Genomic DNA, 20394 nt, shown 5'->3' on the forward strand with positions numbered 1-20394 from the left:
AGACATTGTGACAGCCTACTATTTGGGGTATGCAAAACACAAGCTGCGGAGACACCATCACATGTTTCTCAACGCAAGCAATGACTAGCCAGGTCCCGGGAAGGAACAACCACAGGAAGGGCAGTCTCCAATGAAGGAAACCACCTATGCCAAAACATGGTATCCATCCACAGACTGCTGTTTCTGGGTATTGCCCCTCATCAGTGTGGAGTAGGATGGATACCATGTTTTGGCATAGGGATGGGGGCATTGCTCTAGAATCACTGCGTTGAGAAACGTGATGGTGTCTCCGCAGTGTTGCATGTTGATCTCCATGAGTTCATTCATCCTCATTTTTCACATACTATTCGGGGTAGGCACTTGGGATGTCGGCAGGTAAGTGGATGTTCTCAGGGCTCGGGTCCAATGTGGCCGCTGGACCAGGATCTTAAGAATCTTTTTGATCATCACTAGAGATTGGCGATCCCGAACAGTAAAGTGTGGCGTCCTTACCGAACACCTACTATTCGGGCACGGACACCGAACACGGACTTCACCAGGAAGTCTGTGTTACTGTTCGGTTTCAGCTCCCCCCCAAATACCGGGTGTTTGCCCTGCTGTCATGTGCACGACAGCGTGGCAAACACCGCTTCTGATCGGCGGTAAAATCATCATCCTGGCTAAAGCATTCTGAGGGTTGGAGCCCCCAGCTGTGAGTTTTGCATGGCTGGTTATCAAGAATACAGGGAGTACCCACGCTTTTATTTTTTTAATTATTTACAGCACAGATGCTGGCTGATGAATACTTCCATCAGCTGCTCCTGATCTCACTGTTATTTGCAGCAGCAGCAGCAGGTGTTGACTGATGGGAGCAATAGTCCCATCAGCCAACACCAATGACCGGAGGTAAGTTTTATGCCTCAGATCACAGCTGCGCGCTCACTCTTTCTTTTGACAGCGTGGGAACTGCAGCTGTGTTGATGTTTACTGCCGATCAGAAGCAGTGTTTTCATTACAGCACGGCAAACACTGGATGTTCGTCCCGGTAATGTTCTGGTATCCGAACTCGAACTTCTTCTAACTGTTCGGCCAAACCCGCCGGACCTGAGCATCCAGGTGTCCGCCCATTTCTAAATTACTATTGCACAGGCATGGTGTAACTAGAACCAAAGCTGTACAGGAAATAATTATCTATACTTGCTTGATCCTCTCTAAATATAAACATCCGTTCTGCGGATGCATCAGTTTACTCCTTTTAGGAGACTGTCCTAGTAGCAGTTTATTACCAGGGAGTGGCGTTGCGTCTCACTAGGCTTTCTTGTAGACCTGTGTGAGCTTGCCATTTCATCTTTGCTTACATGTACAGTAATTTTTGGCTTGATGAGGCCAATAATTTTTGTTGATTTTAGAGGTTTTATGTAAGTAAAGTACGCTTATATTGTATCTATAAATTTCTGCAAACTTATTATAAATTTAGTGTTAATTCCTCACTATCTTTAAAAGGATCCGGTCATGCTGTACTGCAGTCTGATCTGTGGACAACACGGTATAGAGAAGGCGCAACGAGTAGAATATTTTATATGTCTGTTGGAAAAGATTTAGTATAACTTGTATTTTATTCAATAAAATCCCAGCTTTTTGTGTGTGGCTTGTCCTAGTCTGTGATTGACAGTAGATGTTTTTCCCAGGAAGTTTAATTTAAGGTCCCTTATTATTTTCTGAGGTTTCGAAAGACCCCAGAACATCATGAACGTGAAATGAAAGAAAATCGCTACACTCTTACTGCTCACATCTCCAGTCCCTACACTCCTCACCATCGTACGTCCGGTCTTTTTTGTATCTCCTTATCACCTCCATGAAAGCTGAAATCCCCGGGCCTCTCACATTGAGTCGGGACTTCTGGCTCTGATGTGACCTGGGAGGAATGTGTCAGGTCATGACGTCACGGCGAGATCTCACGCACGCATGAGCAGAACCGCACCGGTGATCAGAAGATGCGAGAATTTGAAGATGCAATGAGGGATCGGAGGGGTGTCGCAAAATGGTGGTTATCTTGCTAAATCTGTGCGGAAGCGAATTGCTACTGCAGATTTTTGTAAAATTTGAGTAGAATTTAGTTTCACTCGAATTCTATTCACTCACCTCTAATTGACAGTGATCTCTGCAAGCAGTCATTCAGGGAAGACTGTCAGTCACAGGGTAGGACGCCCCACTGAGCTCATGGATACATATAGCAGGGAATTCAGTGAATGAAAGGCAAGATTTAATGTCACTTTTCCCACAAAAATGTATATAAATGTGCTCAGCTCCTCCTGCTCCATAACATCCTGCCTCTGGATCCGATACCACTCTTCCCTTTATATACCCCAAGCTCCCCCGATTCTGCCGCTCTATTCCCTTTTGCATGGTGCCGCTCTTCTGCAGAGATTTGTTGCTTTTGGAGCATAGTTTGTGTAGGCAGCACCCAGATACAAGAAGGCTTTCAACTCACACCAGGCTCCAGCACAAGTCCTGTCAGGCCTGACTATTATGTGGGAGGTATTGAGGCAAAGGTGTTTTCCTACATCATGAAGCCTGCCCTTCTCTTCTCGTAAAAGGCGAGATCTTACAGGAAGGGTCTATTCTTTTTAAGTGTTATTTTTATGATTTGTGTTTTTTTTTTTTTTTTTCTTTTTTCATTTTACCGTTGCACTAGGTTTGAATCTTGCAACATTGCACTAAATAAATGAGTTATCGTTCTGCCCCACCTTTATTTGTCTGGTCATGTGCAATACTGTACTCTTTAATGTGGTGTAACCAGGTTGCAGGGTATGGAATAACGCCATATTGCCTGTAGATATGGAAAATTTCTCCTGTAGTCAGAAGTGGAATAAAGTAGCAAAACTTGAAGCTGCGCAAACTCCTCCGCGAGGTGTCATCATTGACTATCCAACATTACCCGGCTGATACATGTAAGAGGAGATCAGCTCCTAGACGCCTCCGTGTATCTCTAGGACTTGTCTGGGACTTTTCTCTGTATGTGCAGTTTTAGGGTATGTGCACACGTTGCGGATCCGCAGCGGTTTTCCTAGTGATTTACAGTACAATGTAAATCTATGGGAAATAAAAACCGCTGTGCACATGTTGTGGAAAAATCTGTGTGGAAACGCAGCAGTTTATTTTCCGCAGCATGTCAATTCTTTGTGCAGATTCCGCAGCATTTTTATACCCATTCCATTATAGGAATCCGCAGGTGTAAAAACGCAGGGCAAATCCACAGGAAAAAGGCACGGATTTTGACCTGCAGATTCTGCCAAAAATAGCAGATTCTGTGTTAGGTGTCGGATTCCTGTCGCTGCACAGCGAGAATCCCGAGCCTTACTTCCAGCGGTCTCCCATTCCCCTCCAGCCGCAGAGGAGGTTGCTCAGCAAACTCGTCGGTCCAGGCGCTCTGCCCAGACCAGCTCCGTGGGTTTGCTTGCTGCTGCCACCTCTGGCACAGCTATGTCAATACATGCTGCTCAGCAGCGAGATTCTCCAGGGACTAAGTCCTCATGTCGGGCCACTGAGCATGCCCGTGGAGTGATCTCCCATTGGAGATCGAAGGTCACGTGCTCAGGTCCTGCTCCTGTTCGGATTGGCCCATCCGAGAAGCCAGGAGGGTTCCGGACGCTTGCGGCTATAAAAGGTTCGCATGGCCGCTCGCCCATGCGTTAGTATAGACTGTATTTACAGACTATGTGGAGTGAGTGATGTATGCACACATGAATGTCTCTGGTGAATGACTCATTAAGAAACCCCTACCCTTGGTACGCATGTGTTGTGCAGCCTAGCTTGCTAGCGCCCAGGCTTAGGCGTAGGTAGGACAGAGGTTGAGTCAGGCATCAATCCTCACCAGGGACTTGGCACGCCTCAGTGCAAGTGCTCCATAGCCAGCGTCTATAGCGGCGTTCGCGGCAGCGACGCCGCGCGTTCAGTGGGCGTAGAAGGACTCTAACCCCGTGTCCTTGGGGTAGAGTTTTGTGGCCGTACACTGCGCTCTTTTGGCCGGGCTCTGTGAGCTTAACAGGCTCCAGCATCTACGTTCAGCGGTTGTGCGGCTCTGTGCGTTAACAGAGTTCGCCCCTGTTCACATTGGGTGACGTAACCCACGTGTGACTGGTTTCACACCACTTAATTCTTCCGCCATTACTTAGCAGAAGTGTACCACCTCTGCACGGTGGACCCCGGGCTGCGAACGCACCTACTATTATTTTATAATTTGGTGCGTTCCGCCAGCCCTAACATTCTGCTTGGTAAATTCTGCACAGCAATCCGCAACGTGTGCACATACCCTTAATCCACGTTGAGAGCAGACATCGTACACTTGGTGATTTTTTTTTTTTTCTTTCTTGTTTCTTATCCTGCATGTAATTGCACACATGTTCAGACATGGCTCCAGCCCCTCCTAAATGATAAGAGCGGGAGAGGAATAATTGTAAAAGAAGGAATTTACCCCCCCCCCCCGAATGATTGACATGACTTATTGAGCTGATGGTCTGAGCAGAGTGTTTTCCAATGCTTTGCCGCTGTGGCATTAGAGGGGCAACCTCCACAGAGCCGGGAAAAGGTAATTTATATAAAGTGATAAAAAATGATTTCTCAGCAACAAGGCATCTGATATGAGACACACAGGGAGGACTTTTTTCAGCATTTTAAAGCCTGTATGCCCATGTTCATGTTAATAGTATAGATAGGTGAAATGTGGTGACAGATTCCGTTTAAAGCTGTAGTATGCAAACATGGAATATATAAAATTGGGATTGCATTCCTGCTTTAGAAAATAGGTCAAAATGAAGTTGATTAGCGCATGAATTGGCCAATTCATGCATGCCCAACAGCCATCGATGAGGCGACCTTTGCTGGGAACCTAACCTAATATGATACCTCTCCTGGGCAAGGACAAAGGTGGCCTTGTCGACAGCTGTTGGGCATACATGAGTTGGCAATTCATGTGCTAAGTACCTGAATTTTTACTTATTTTCTAGAGCAGGAATGCAATTCAAATTTCATGTATCCCATGTTAGAGTGCAGCTTTAATTTGACAGCTCCAGCCACATGTCTGCTTCAGAGCTGCACTTGCAAGCTCTAATGCAAAAGTTTTTTTTTTTTTTTTTCTTTTTTTTTTTGTGTTAAGTTACGGTGGTATGAAAACCCCTTTATGGATTGTATCACCCAGCATGATACCAAAGATGAATGTCTTGTTAGCCTAGCTCTGCAAAGATACATTCCTCACACCTTTATTTGCTGAAGACACTAAAACTCAGTTTTAAGTATTTTTCTTCGAACTGGGTCACAAAGTGCTCTTCAGGGGTGTACCCTGAGCGTGCTTGTGTGGGCTCTTTTTACATATCGCTTTGCTTATTTCTTTATCGCCTTATTGGGGGACACAGAATACCATGGGTGTATGCTGCTGCTGCTAGGAGGCTGACACTATGCAAAAACAATAAAATTAGCTCCTCCCCGGCAGTATACACCCACCGACAGGCACCAAGCACCTCAGTTTGTGCTTAGTGTCTGTAGGAGGCGGACCGGGATCTCCCCAGATCCGCTTTTTTCTTTTCAGGTTTAGTCTGAACTTTTTAATTTTTCCCTCTTTTGTCTTTTAGGTTATTTTCCATCGGGAAACAGGGTGTAGTTGTCACCCTGATTTCCCATATCATGCGGCTGAGCGAGCAGTGTGGTGTCATCCACATCGCAACTCTCAGTACCGCAGGCAGGACTTTTCCCTTTCGCCTTCCGGTGATAAGGGTTGTGGACAGGTGGCTAGTCCTTGCCGAATCCCCCTCCTCACCCCTCTCTCGGGACAGGGCTGAGAGGAAGACGGCGATCGCAGGTATTTCAAGCCGTCTTCTGCAGGATGCGGGTACAGAGGACTCCCTTCCCCCCAGCGGCCTGCCGTTTCCCCGTGGGCCCCTGTGGTCATCCTCTTCAGGGACGTCAGGTAAGTGCCTGTACGTTCCCTCCGGCCCCCGCATAAGCTCCAGTGCATGGGAGAAGTTGGATCTTGGGATTACAGGTCCACTGTTTTTGAATCTCCCGCCCTTTTTGCCTGCCGCGCGCTCTCACAATGGAACTATCCCTTCCCCTCTTAGTCAGTGAGACGCTGCGGATTTCTTCACTCACCGCAGCAGCGTCGCAAGCAGGGGACCGCTTCATATTTCATCCTGAGCGCGGTATGTCGGGGTGGGCAAGGGGTTGCAGCGCCGGCGCGGGCGCCGTCACTTTCACTTTCACTTTCCCCTCAGCCAGGGGAATTTCTCTGCTCCCTCCTCCATTCCTGAGCGCGCTCTTTCAGCGCGCCTTTTCTAGCCCATCACAGGGCTTCTTTCTCTTTGGAATGCCAGCCTCCCCTCTCTGTCAGGCCCACCGCTATCTATTACGCCTGTGCGCGCTGTAAAAAGAAGTGGGCATCAGGTCAGTCGTCTCCATTCTGCCCCCCCTGCAGTCCTTCCAATATGTCAGCATCTCAGGAGCGCACAGAGTCCCGGGCGGAGGGCGCTCTTCCCTCCTCTCTCCCCCCGGAGTGGGCCGTTACAATGTCACAGTCTGTGTCTGACTTGACAAAAGTATCACAGTCGCTGGTCCAGGTTTTAGAACGATTACCTCAGCTATCCTCAGCCACCTCTGCCCCGACCACCTCTCGGGGTGAGTCGTCCGCACCTGACCGCGACCTTCAGAGAGACAGACGGGGAAGGTCTTCTAGGAAGCGGGCTCGGTCCTCTTCGTCCTCGAGCTCGCAGGGCCCTTCTGCTCCCAGGCCTCCTTCTCCTTCCTCAGATGACAGCCTTCAGTCAGGCGATGATTCTCATTCGGAAGCTAGCTCTGAGGGGAACAGCGTTTCTAAAACGCGGGACATGGTCGATAGTTTGCTTGCAGCTATCTTCCAAACACTAAAACTTAAACAGGATGAGGCTCCAGCTCAGGAAGGCTCGGTTGTCCTTAGACGAGCCAGACCTCCGTCCCGAACCTTTCCCAATCACAACGATTTTAATACTACCTTAGCCAAACACTGGGAGCGCCCTGAACAACGTTTCTCAGGCCGCAAGTATTTGGACGTTCTGTACCCCTTTGACGCAGAACTGCTCTCAAAGTGGTCCAAGGCTCCAGAGGTAGATCCTCCAGTATCCCGGATAGCCTCTAAAACGGTTCTCTCTCTTCCAGACGGGGCGTCGCTCAAAGATCCTTCTGACAGGCAGATTGAATCTCTGGCTAAATCTATCTTTGAGGCATCTGGCACCTCTCTCTGCCCTATTTTCGCATCCGCCTGGGTGGCGAAGGTCATTTCCGCTTGGGCAAAAATCCTTCGCAGAGGCATCTTAGCGTCAGCTCCTCAAGACGAATTGGCAGATCTTGCAGATCAGATTAACCAGGCGGGAAAATACCTTTTGGCCGCCTCCTTGGACGCGGCCGGCTGCGTAGCAAGGGCTAACAGCAACATAGTAGCTGTACGCCGAGTCCTTTGGCTAAAGTCATGGAATGCGGACACTACTTCGAAAAAGTCGCTTACCAATCTGCCATTCCATGGCTCTAGGCTCTTTGGAGCAAAGCTGGATCAGATAATTTCCGATGCCACTGGAGGCAAAAGTACTTCGCTTCCCCAGTCTCGACCAAAACGCCCCTTCAACGGAAGGGGGTTTCGACCATTCAGGCCTTTTCGTCCCTTCTCTGCCACGGAGAGGGCCACTCAACAGGATCGGCCGCCTGCCACCAGGGAGCGGGATCAGAGGAAACCTTCCTACAAACCCGCTCCTCGCTGGAGATCTAGAGGACAATATTCCAGATCTGCAGGAGCCAATTCCGGCAGATTTTCGTCTAAGTGACGGGTCACCCCCACCTGGAATTCCTTCCAGGGTGGGCGGCAGACTTTCCTTTTTCGCGGATGCTTGGCTGTCCGTTGTAGACGACGCTTGGGTCAGAGAACTCGTCGCATCCGGTTACAAAATCGAATTTGCTTCACTCCCGAACAGACGGTTTTTCCGGTCTCGGCCTCCGCGACAGCGGGCCCAGATTCCGGGTTTTCTGCAGGCCATTTCCTCCCTTCTTTCCGCCGGAGTCATTGTTCCCGTTCCCTCAGACGAACGGTTTTCCGGGTTCTACTCCAATCTCTTTGTAGTCCCGAAGAAAGACGGCTCTCTTCGTCCTATTCTGGACCTCAAATTGCTCAATCGCCACGTGAAGATTCTCCATTTCAGGATGGAGTCTCTTCGGTCGGTGATTGCTTCCATGGAGCCCGGGGAATTTCTCTGCTCGGTGGACATTCGGGATGCCTATCTCCACATTCCAATATGTGTGCAACATCAGAAGTATCTTCGATTTGCGTTTCAGGGAGACCACTTTCAGTTCACAGCTCTTCCTTTCGGCCTGGCTTCAGCGCCCCGGGTTTTCACGAAGGTGATGGCGACTGTGATGGCCATCCTTCGCTCCAGAGGGATCCTCATCATCCCTTATCTGGACGATCTTTTGATCAAGGGTTCGTCTCGCCAGGACTGTCTCCGGAGCCTTCAGATAACCCTGGACACTCTCAGCCGCCTAGGTTGGCTAGTCAACAAGGAGAAGTCCATTCTGGTCCCCACCCAGCGTCTGACCTTTCTGGGTATGGAATTCGACACGGAGCTAGCCCGTGTTTTTCTTCCAAAGGAAAAGTTTGCAACTCTGTCCAAGTGCATCAAATCTCTCAAGAGGCCTGTTCCCATTCCCATTCGGTTCGGCATGAAGGTCCTGGGGAAGATGGTGACCTCCATGGAGGCAGTGCCCTTTGCGCAGTACCACCTTCGCCCTCTCCAGCTGTCTCTGCTTTCAGCCTGGGACAAGACCACGATGTCCTTGGACCGTCCTATTCGGCTTCCTCTCAGAGTGAGGCAGTCTCTCACTTGGTGGCTACGGCCAGCGTCAGTTCTCCAAGGGAGGTCCTTCCTTCCTCCTCAGTGGCAAATCATCACCACCGATGCAAGCCTTCTAGGATGGGGAGCCGTGTTCCATCAGAAAGCGGCCCAAGGACGCTGGAAGCCACAGGAGTCTCTCCTTCCAATCAATCTTTTGGAGATCAGGGCGATTTTCCTTGCCCTTCTTCACTGGCAGCCCCTCCTTTCCGGCAAGCCGGTCCGCATTCAGTCGGACAACGCCACGACCGTGGCGTACATAAACCATCAGGGGGGTACGCGCAGCAAACAGGTAATGTCAGAAGTGGCCAAGATATTCCGCTGGGCAGAACGTTACGTTCCGACAATCTCTGCCGTCCATATTCCAGGGGTGGAAAATTGGGCAGCCGACTTTCTGAGTCGCCAGGGCCTAGCGTCCGGCGAATGGTCCCTGCACCCCGCGGTTTTCTCTCAGATATGCGACCGTTGGGGCACCCCGGATGTCGATCTCATGGCATCTCGGATGAACCACAAGGTACCGCAGTTCGTAGCCAGGTCCAGGGACCCTCTAGCCGTCGCATGCGACGCACTGGTGACTCCGTGGTCCCAGTTTCAACTTCCGTATTTGTTCCCGCCTCTGGCATTGATCCCTCGGGTGGTAAAAAAGATAAAATCAGAAGGCGTACCAGTGATTCTAGTTGCTCCAGATTGGCCAAGACGGCCTTGGTACGCGGAGCTGGTCAACATGCTCGCGGACGTTCCCTGGAGGCTTCCGGACCGTCCAGACCTTCTCTCGCAAGGCCCCCTTTACCACGAGAATTCTCAGTCTCTGAGTTTGACGGCATGGCCATTGAGACCGCAATTCTAAAGGAATCAGGTCTGTCCAGTCAGGTTATTCAAACTATGATCAGAGCCAGGAAACCAGCCTCTTCCCGCATTTACTATAGGTACTGGAAGGCTTTTTTCCGTTGGTGCGATGATAGCAAAGTCTTCCCAATGTCGTTTTCTATCCCGTCTATCCTAGGGTTTCTTCAAGCTGGGTTAGACGCGGGTCTGTCCCTCAGTACGCTCAAGGGCCAGGTTTCCGCTCTCTCTATCTTCTTCCAAAGAGAGCTAGCTTCTCTACCACAGGTCAAGACTTTTCTACAAGGGGTTTCCCACGTGGCTCCCCCTCATCATTCGCCAATAGACCCGTGGGATCTCAACCTCGTTCTCCAGAAGGTGCCGTTCGAGCCTCTCCAGGACATTCCTTTGTCCCTTCTCTCTTGGAAGGTCACCTTTTTGATCGCCATTTCCTCCATCAGAAGAGTTTCTGAATTGGCGGCCTTGTCATGTCGTTCCCCTTACCTCGTTCTCCATCAGGACAAAGCCGTCCTCAGGCCCGTTCCTTCTTTTCTTCCAAAGGTGGTTTCCGCTTTCCATATCAATGAGGATATCGTCCTTCCTTCTTTTTGTCCGGCTCCATCTCATCCTCTTGAGAAGTCTCTCCACAAACTGGACGTAGTTAGAGCCCTGCGTGTCTATCTTGCCAGGACCTCTTCCTTCCGTCTGTCCGATTCCTTGCTAATCATCTCTGAAGGTCGCCAGAAGGGCCTTCCGGCTTCCAAATCCACGATCGCTCGCTGGATTCGTTCTACCATTCTGGAAGCGTATCGTCTTCAGGAAAAGCGGCCCCCTCCGGGAGTAAGAGCTCATTCCACCCGGGCTGTGGCGGCTTCGTGGGCTGCTCGTCACCAGGCCTCGGCCATGCAAATTTGCAAGGCTGCAACCTGGTCATCCTTGCACACCTTCACGAGGTTCTACAGGGTTCATACCCAGGCCTCGTCTGATGCTGTGGTTGGTAGGAAGGTTCTGCAGGCGGCGGTGGCTCACCGGCCGACCTGAGCCTTTCGGTTACTTTCGTTCCTTTTTGCTGTTCCCACCCTTGGGACTGCTTTGGGACGTCCCATGGTATTCTGTGTCCCCCAATAAGGCGATAAAGAAAGATGGATTTTTGGTTCTTACCGTAAAATCTCTTTCTTGGAGCCTTCATTGGGGGACACAGCACCCTCCCTTTTTCAGTTGTACCGTGTTGGGTCTTAGAGTCCCCTGTTGGGTTGGTACATATGGTTCGAGTTTTTTCTCGTTGCTTCTCCTACTGCTTTTTCACCAACTGAGGTGCTTGGTGCCTGTCGGTGGGTGTATACTGCCGGGGAGGAGCTAATTTTATTGTTTTTGCATAGTGTCAGCCTCCTAGCAGCAGCAGCATACACCCATGGTATTCTGTGTCCCCCAATGAAGGCTCCAAGAAAGAGATTTTACGGTAAGAACCAAAAATCCATCTTTTACATGCACCCTCTGCCACATAAATGTTTATAAGACCACTCGTCCTTGTTTATTAGCACTATTTATATCAGCCTAAAAATGGTCGTCGGCAGCTTATCCTCTACTTACACAGGGAGAAGTGCTGCCGACGACCATTTTTAGGCTGATCTAAATAGTGCTAATAAACAATATGCAGTTTGCTTGCGACTGATTGACTGATGTCATATGTTTGCTCCGTGTTGCATAAACGCCATAAAATATTCATAGGTCTTCATCTCTTGTGTATGTTCCCGCACTCGCATGTCGGCTTCTGTCGTCCTCGTCAGTGTGTTCAGTTCTTGATGCATTAAGATTCAGTACAGAGACTTCAGTAGATAATAAAGGGAAACTCCATTTCTGAAAGGAACACCGTGTCTAGACATAAGGAGAACAGGGGAAAGAAAGGTGTGTCCATGGGTTTTGTGTCCATTATCTTGAAATGGACGTTAGTTGCTCTTTAGATGACACATGGGATGATGGGTGGGGGTCCTAGTGGTGGGACCCTCATCGATCTAGCAGTTAGAACCTAGGCCGACTTGCTATAACTGCATAACTTAATAATTTTTCCTGGTGATCTGTTTCACTTTCAGCTCAGACCTGGGGCTTATCCGAGTTGGGAGAGGGACGTAAGCTAGTGTTCCCACGCAGCGATTTTCCACTGCACATTTATATATACAAAATCGGCCTTGTATTGCAGTAGCAGTGTTATAAAAAGAGATTTGCAGAAATCTCAAGCACCTTCCATGAAAAAAAAACCTGTGTAAATTAACCCGCACTGCCTAATGTCAACTTACGTGCGACTTAAAGGAGCACACCTGCTCCATTCAATGTTTTCATCCTCTTAATATATAGCAATCCTCATATTATACAGCACTGTGTACTTACAATTGCTCATTTTGACTTTCTACCCAATAAATTCTTCTCTTTTCACTGTAAAACAGGAAGTCTCTTTTTCCTGCATGAATCATTCCCCCCTTCACCACCTCCCCCTGTCTAGGGATTTTTGCAGTGACTCTTGACTCATACAGGGAAAATTGACCTCCGGTTTCTATATAAAGCTTAGAAGGAATCAGCTAGTCAGTTTTTAATCACTTGATGCCATAGACCTAATGGAAAAGAGAATGATTAGCTGGGTAGAAAAGCAAAATACACAGTGTTATATAATATGATTTGCAATATACTATGAGGATAAAATCTTTGACAGGAGTGCTTTTTTTTAATTGCACCAATCTACAGCAATATGCTGTTTTACCGCTGACCATATCATTGTTGCGGGAGGTTCCCAGCAGGTCAAATACAAGTACTATAAGGATATTTTTGTCTTGCTGCAGAGGGAATGATGATCTGTGCAGAGCAAAAGATAATTTTGCGCTTCGATTGAGCCTTATGCTACTTTGTCGGGTTTACTCTGCAAGATTCTGGTGAAACGAGTGATTGCTGCAGCGAGTGTGGACATACGGTAAAACCTTTTGTCAGGGGGACTTTGTAGCCGTTGTCTTAAGGGGGTTTTACACATAGCGATATCGCTAGCAATATCGCTAAAACGTCACCGATTTTGTGACGTTATAGCGATATCACTATGTGTGATACTTACCAGCGACCGGCTCCCCCGCTGTCCATCGCTGATCGCGCGAGAATGTCCGGCTCCATTTCTCGTCATCTGCTTCCTGCTGGGCTTCCTGCTGTGACGACGAGCGATGCTGGATGCGGGCGGGAGGACGTCAGGATCGCTGTGTGTGAAAGGTGAGTATCGTCCGCTGCGTCGCTGCTGCATCGCTGTGAGATCTTTCTGTGTGAAAGCTCACTAGCGATCATTTAGTGATGCACCAGCGATCCTGAACGGGTCGGATCGCTGGTGCATCGCTAAATGTAAAAGGACCTTTACAGTCCTAAAATGCTTGAGAAAGAGAGCCAACTGGACAACTTGATTACAGATTTTTGGCCAATTATACAATGCCACTCGCAGATTTCATCTATAGCCTTCAATGATGGATCCTCTGTATTTATATTTTCTTCCATTTTTCTCAGGGTTCAGCAGAAGACACTACTGGAACGCAATCACTGTCTGGATTAATGAATAAGTGTAAAACTGCTCAGGGACAAAGGTTGGTGAACCAGTGGATTAAACAACCCCTAATGGACAAGAACAGGATCGAAGAGAGGTAAATGAGAACACAGGTCCTTTGTACCTGGCATCGGCTACTTGTTTTTTCCTTCTATTATTTCATATTAAATAGATTATCAAAGACGAAAAAAAATAATTTTTCAACCTGCCCAATTTCCGCTAAATATTTTTTTTCTTTTATATTTCCATAAAGTGTATTGTTTTCAGAAATGCTCCTCAGGTTACTTGAGGTCCAGCTCTGATGCCGTCCACTTCTGGTGATGATCCACTCAGATAGCCACAGTACTTTTTACAGGATCGAATGTAGCATCATCCCTGGCATCCTGGCTAGGGGCCGTTCTTGTACCGAGCATGTACCTATTTCAGCATTATTTATGACAGGTGACCTAATTGGCGGTTATTCCCTCTGATCACGGGTTCAGCGTCTTCTTTCTGGCTTTGAGTTCGGCACAAAAAAGCGCGTTCTGGGTTTGCATGTGAATAATAATAATCTTTATATAGTGCCATCATATTCCGCAGCGCTTTACAGTTTCAAAACAAGTCATAAGTAACAACATTAACAATACAATAATTAAAGCAGAATAAGACGACCCTGCTTGTGAGAGCTTGCAATCTACAATAAGGTGGGGGAGATACAAAGTATAGGTGTGTATTTACAATGGTGTATTTACAATAATGGTCCAGCCATCTTGAGGGAGTAAGGGATGGATGGAGATAGTGAATGGGCTACACACGCACACTTAGACATATAATGACTTTGATTAGTGAACGTGATAGGCCGCTCTGAACAGATGCGTTTTGAGGGAGCGCCTAAACCTGTGCAAATTGTGGATAGTCCTAATTTCTTGGGGTAGACATTCCAGAGGATTGGCGCAACGCGGGAGAAGTCTTGGAGTCGGGAGTGGGAGGTGCGGATTAGTGCAGAGGTTAGTCGAAAGTCGTTTGCAGAGCACAGCGGTCGGTTAGGCCGATAGACCGAAATGAGGGAGGAGATGTAGGGGGGTGCCGCACTGTGTAGAGCTTTGTGGGTGAGAACAAGTACTTTGAACTGGATCCTATAATGAATGGGCAGTCAGTGTAACGATTGGCGAAGAGCGAACGCGTCCGAATACCGATTAGCCAGATGGATGACCCTGGAGTTGTAGTAGTCCAGGTGGGAGTGGATCAGTGCGACAGGGTTTTGGTTTTTTCCATGGTGAGAAAAGGGTGGATTCTGGAGATGTTCTTTAGGTGTAAGCGGCAAGAGCGGACAAGAGATTGGATATGGGATGTGAAGGAGAGATTGGTGTCAAACATAACACCCAGACAGCGCGCCTACTGCCGGGGTGTTATTACACTGTGTTCCAAATTATTATGCAAAAAAATATTTCCTCATATTTTCTCTAAATTACCCATATGAATTGCAGTCATTGTTATTTTCCAGTCATCTAATATTCTAGTATAATTGCAATGTTTTTGAACAAACTGCCCATGAAAACAGTATATTTTTAAAAATAAGAAACACTCAAAATGCATGTTCCAAATTATTATGCACAGCAGAGTTTTCAACCTTTTTATTTTTATTTTGAACAAAAAAATGGTCAGTTGTGAAATTATAAGCATTATCAGCTTATTACGAAATGAAATCAAACAGTTTTCAAGTCAAAACTTTATTCTAGGTGATGCTACATTTGCACATAGGACCCCTTGTTGGAAAGAAGCTTCTGAACTCTCTCGTCCATTGAATTTGTCAGTTTTTGGATGGTTTGTGCTTCAATTGTTTTGCATGTGGACAGAATACCCTCTCAGAGCTGTTGCTTAGATGTGAACTGCCTCCCGCCATCATAGACACTCCTTTTGATGATGCTCCAGAGGTTCTCAAAGGGGTTGAGGTCAGGGGAAGATGGTGGCCACACCATAAGTTTGTCCTCTTTTATGCCGATAGCAGCCAGAGATGCAGATGTGTTATTTGCAGCATGAGACGGTGCATTATCATGCATGAAAATGATCTTGCTGCTGAAAGCACGGTTCTTCCTCTTGAACCATGGCAGGAAGTGCTGTATTAGAAACTCCACATAGATTATGGAGTTCATCTTTACTCCTTCAGGGATCCTAAAGGGGCCGACAATCTCTGTCCCCATGATTCCAGCCCAAAACATAACTCCACCCCCTCCTTGTTGGCGCCTTAGCCGTGTTTTCATGGGGTGTCCATCAACCAGCCATCCTCCACTCCATCCATCTGGACCATCGAGCGTTGCACGGCACTCATCGGTGAACAAAACAGTTTGGAAGTCAGTCTTCATGTATCGTTTGGCCCACTGGAGCCGTTTCTGCTTGTGTGCAGTGGATAGAGGTGGTCGACAGGATGGCTTACGCACAGCTACAAACCTCTGAAGGACCCTGCATCTTGTTGTTCGGGGGACGTTGGAGGCACCAGCAGCTTCAAAAACTTGTCTGCTGCTATGACAAGGCATTGTTGCAGCTGCTCTTTTAACCTGACGCAATTGCCTGTTGGAAAGAGTCCTCAATCTTTCCTTATCAGCACGCACATGTGTGTGTGCTGGGAATCAGCTACATACTACTTGATTGTGCGATGATCACGATGAAGTGTCTTGGCAATGTTGATTGTAGTCATGCCTTGACCTAAATACTCCACAATTTGTTGCTTCTCAGCAGCCGACACATCCTTTTTCTTTCCCATTTTGGCAAAAAATGTAGGCTGCTTAATAATGTGGAGCAGCCTTCTTAAGTAGTCTTGCCTTTATTTGGACACACCTGCCAAACTAATGTGCACAGGTATCTGCAATTGCTTTCAGTGATATAAAGAGCCCTGACACACATCACCATCAATGAGTTTAAATGACAAACAAAAAAATTCTAACCTTATCACTCCTAAACTCTTTTTGCATAATAATTTGGAACACAGTTTATGGTGCCACCCACAGAGAGGGAAATGTCAGATTTAGGGAGGTTAGTGAACAAAGCTGTGTGTAAAGGGGTCTGCAATTTCCAGCAAATCTCTGCAGCTGCTGTTACTATGACTTGGCATGATGGCTGCCGCTATAGCCAGACAGTGAAAACTGCAGAAAACAATATATTTTTTTATTTTCTTCATTAAGTGCACAATGTTTTACAAACAATCACTCAGACAATCAGACATTGGGGCTGACAATCTAGATTCCTTATCAGTAATGTGTTTGGAATGTGGGAGGAAACCAGAGAACCCAGAGGAAACCCACGCAAACACAGGGAGAACATACAAGCTCCTGGAGATGCTGTCCTTGGTTGGGATCTGAGAATAAATAACAACCCAACTGTACCCAGTGGACAACATAAATACACGTGGGGGGGGGTCCATGAGTTGTAGAGTATTTTGGCCACCATAACCTACTTCGCTGTTAGTAGCTTGCTCTATGATATTCCGAGGCCTTAGGGCCCCGTCACACATAGCGACGCACCAGCGATCCCGTCAACGATATGACCTTGTCAGGATCGCTGGTGTGTCGCTACATGATCGCTGGTGAGCTGCCAAACAGTCAGCTTCACCAGCGATCAGCACCAGCGACAGGAGGGTAACAAGCGACGTACGTCGCTTAGTTACCCACTGTGTACCTTAGTTACCAACGCGCTGGTGCAGGGAGCTGGTAACCAAGGTACACATCTGGTCTCTAAGCAGCGCACGGGACTTAGAAACTCGATGTGTACCTTGGTTACCAGCTCCCGACACCAGCGCCCTGGTAACTAAGGTACACATCGGATTTCTAAGCGCTGCGCGCCGCTTAGAAACCCGACGTTTACCTTAGTTACCAGCGCGCTGATCGCTGGTCTCCTGCCTGCCACATGCAGCGATGTGTGCTGGCCAGCGATCAAAAAAAATGTCCTGGCCATTCCAGGACGATCAGCGATAACCAGCAGGGGGGCCGGTCGCTGGTCAGTGTCACACACAGCGATCTCACTGGTGAGATCGCTGTTGCATCACAAAACTTGCGACGGGGGCTTTATGGGAGATATAGGAGGTAAATACTGCAGAACAATCCATGTCTATGTCCTTTGTATGTTATTTAAATCCTCAATAAATACACCGTAATTTGCTGTTTTAACTTGTAACCCCATGGATGTCTTATTGCTGTGGCATGATGCCAGTGGATGGCATAAATCAGCAGGACTTCCAGCGCTATCTGCGTGACCTGATGAGATGTAGCATAGGTTGCTATTTTGCTACTCGTTGAGCATTTACATAATTTATTATCTCTGTTTTGAGTCCTATTTGCATCCAGCGCCACTATATAATGCTAGTAAAAAGATTTCTTTAACAGGGACCTCCTAATAAACCAACTGCTGCAAAGCCAAACGTGTCGGCATACCCTGAAAAGGAAATGCCAGCCTGATGTGCTTGCTGATAACCTGAGGCTTGGAGTTTAATAATAATGTCCGCTTTATATTATTAGCCTTAAAGGGATTTTCCAGGCTTCTGGTATTGATGATCTATTCTTAAAGGGAATCTGTCAACAGGTTTTTGCTATGTTATCTGTGGACAGCATGAGGGTAGGGGTTAAACACAGGATTCAACAACGTGTCACATGTCCGGCTGTGTGCCGTTGCTTATTTACAATGCAGATTTTATCACCTGGTGATTATCATTGCTGTGACTAGCTGGAGTGTTCTTGGAAGTCCAACTCCACCCCCTTCTGTGATAGGCAGCTCACTGTCTATAGACAATATACATAGAGAGCCTGGTGTGGGTGGGGGCAGCTTTCTCAGCTCTGCTGCATTGCTAAATCTAAAAACTGTGTCAGAACGACTGCACCCAGTAAATTAAGTGGTTCATTTTTGGATTCAGCGTCTTTTTGCCTACATCATGCTGCTCTCAGATGAGTTGGCAAAAACCTTCTGACAGTTTCTGTTTAAGGGGCATTTACACTACATGATAATCGTGAATGAGTGCTGTTAAAACGCTGGTTTCACGATGATCTTGCCTTGTAAACAGGCTACTGATCACCCGATGAGCAAGCAAACCTCTCGTACAGCAGGTGAAATGATCTTTTGTGATCATCGTTTTCGGCAGCACATTGTCCTGTGTAAACAAGATTCGCGCTGAACTACGGCAGCCTATGTGTACTGATCTGTTACAGATCGCTCAGTGCGCATTGTCTACTTTGGTCTTCAATCGACCGCTGATCGTTAAGTTTACCAATTGCAGTTGCACGGTGCAGCTGGTTGGCTCGTGTAAACAGACTCTACGAATAGGTAATCAAAATCTGTCTCTTGGGGGTCATACACCTGGTACCCCCACTGGATCAGCTGGACAGGTGTGGGCTTTGGCAGGTGTGGGTTTTGCCATTTGTTTTATTTGCGACAGGGCTCTGATTTATTTGCTGTTGGCTTCCCAGCCATCTTGTTTACCATCACACCCAGCCAGTATCTGAAGCTGTACCGGAATTACCTGACATCCGTTGTGATCCTTCATGGAGCTTTGAAGTTCAGTTGGGTCATGGCTTCGGTTTGCATGTTATCCAAAGGCGGTGCACAGTAGGCCATTATTCGTCTAACGTCGTCATCCTCTGTTTTGCTTTGCAAATATAACCCTTCTGTAGTGACTGAGTAACTGGACGCGTAATTGTGAGAATCCTTCCAGCCGTGGCTGCCGTCTTCTAAATTTGGAAGTGTGTGATCTCATTGCTATAATTTACACCACTTTGGTTGTTGAGATGCTCATCATAAAATAAAGTCTTGTGGTCTAAATATACGGTACATAGGAGTGGTATTCTGCCGGACAGCACCCACAGGTCCCATTCCCATCATTTACAAAGACAAAGGGGTTGTCTCATCCGGCAAGAAACCTTTTAGTGTCTGCGTCAGTCTGAAGATTACTCCAGCTTTACTTTTCCCTTTTTTAGAGGTCACATTACATAATTGATCTTGAGGTGCGATACATGGATGCTACAACTCCACAACATCTAGGGCCGCTGCTTCTTAGCAACTCTAAGTGACTTCTCCTGTTATGATAAGGCCACCGAGGAGGATAACAGGGAAATAAGCTAGGCAACCAGATGGCCAGAAAGGTTGGTAACTTAGCGGATTGCAGACCCTTAAAACTAACAACCCAACTAGAATTAGCCGTGGGACGTACCTACGATGCCCTAGACTCCTCGACACAGCCAAAGAATTAACTAAGCCTAAAGCCAGAAAGGGGAATGCTAAACTGCCCTGGAGTAGAACCCCAAAGGAATAGATAGCCCCCAAACATATATTGCCGGTGAGACAAGATGAGGCACAAACACAGGCAGAAAATAGAGTAAGCAAATGATGGGGCCCAAACTGTCTAGATAGCACAGGACAGAAAAGATACTGTCTATCACGCACAAAACCCTAACAAAAATCCAACACGTCTGATATGCAAAAATACTGAGGCCACACGACCTCTCCCCCACTAGATCAGCATTCTGGTGTGAACTGGAAGCAAAACAAAAGATACTGATATAACAGGGGACTAACAATACTGAACAGACTGACCTAAGCTGTGGCATATGGAACGGGGTCCAGCAAAGGTCCCAGCAGGGACCAATGCTGAACCCACACAGCAAACCAGAAAGCAGAGAAAGGCAAAACTGGATCAAATGCAAAAAGTTTCAGGCAAACAAATAACTTATCTGAAAGATGCAAGACCAAGCAGGGGGCAAGCGGACTTCAAAATGCACAGGAAGAAAACGAAATCACCAGCAGCAACTGAGGGAAGCCAGCTCACTTAAATCTTCCCAGTCTGTGACACCAGACTTCCACTCATCCCCTTCAGGTGATTGACTTCTGTTATCTCTACCAGCTCCATTACCTGCAGCAACCACCAGAGGGAGCCCAAACTCAGAAGTCAGGTCAAAAGTGTTCACAACATTCTCCTCTACTACTCCCATATACCCTAACTTCTGGAGACCGATCCACAGGTCTCACTTTCACCATCCTAACAGGGACTATTCTGTGCAGCATTGGCCTCTGACAGCCTGGTTTAGTCACAGGGTCCTCAACCAGCAGCCATGTTCCTGGGAGGGGGCAGTAATATTGGAAAAAAAAACGAACATCACTTGCTCAAGTGAT

The 20394-nt window shown here is 47.5% G+C and overlaps 1 protein-coding gene across 2 annotated transcripts in view; it reads left to right on the forward strand.

Annotated features, from left to right (window-relative positions):
- The window catches only part of MSH2 (mutS homolog 2), a 194231-nt gene that overhangs the window by 16227 nt on the left and 157610 nt on the right, over window positions 1-20394 (forward strand). The window contains exons 1-2 of one of the 2 annotated variants that reach the window (XM_073554008.1): window positions 4459-4567; window positions 13230-13363. In XM_073554008.1, the coding sequence (XP_073410109.1) occupies window positions 13275-13363 (89 nt within the window). In that variant the 5' untranslated portion in view covers window positions 4459-4567; window positions 13230-13274. Of the gene's footprint in view, window positions 1-4458; window positions 4568-13229; window positions 13364-20394 lie in introns of those variants that run through there. The other variant, XM_073554007.1, reaches the window with a different exon arrangement.

This window comes from Dendrobates tinctorius, unplaced genomic scaffold (assembly GCF_039654945.1).
Source record: "Dendrobates tinctorius isolate UK_male_01 unplaced genomic scaffold, ASM3965494v1 ptg000205l, whole genome shotgun sequence".
NCBI classification, from domain to species: Eukaryota; Metazoa; Chordata; class Amphibia; order Anura; family Dendrobatidae; genus Dendrobates; species Dendrobates tinctorius.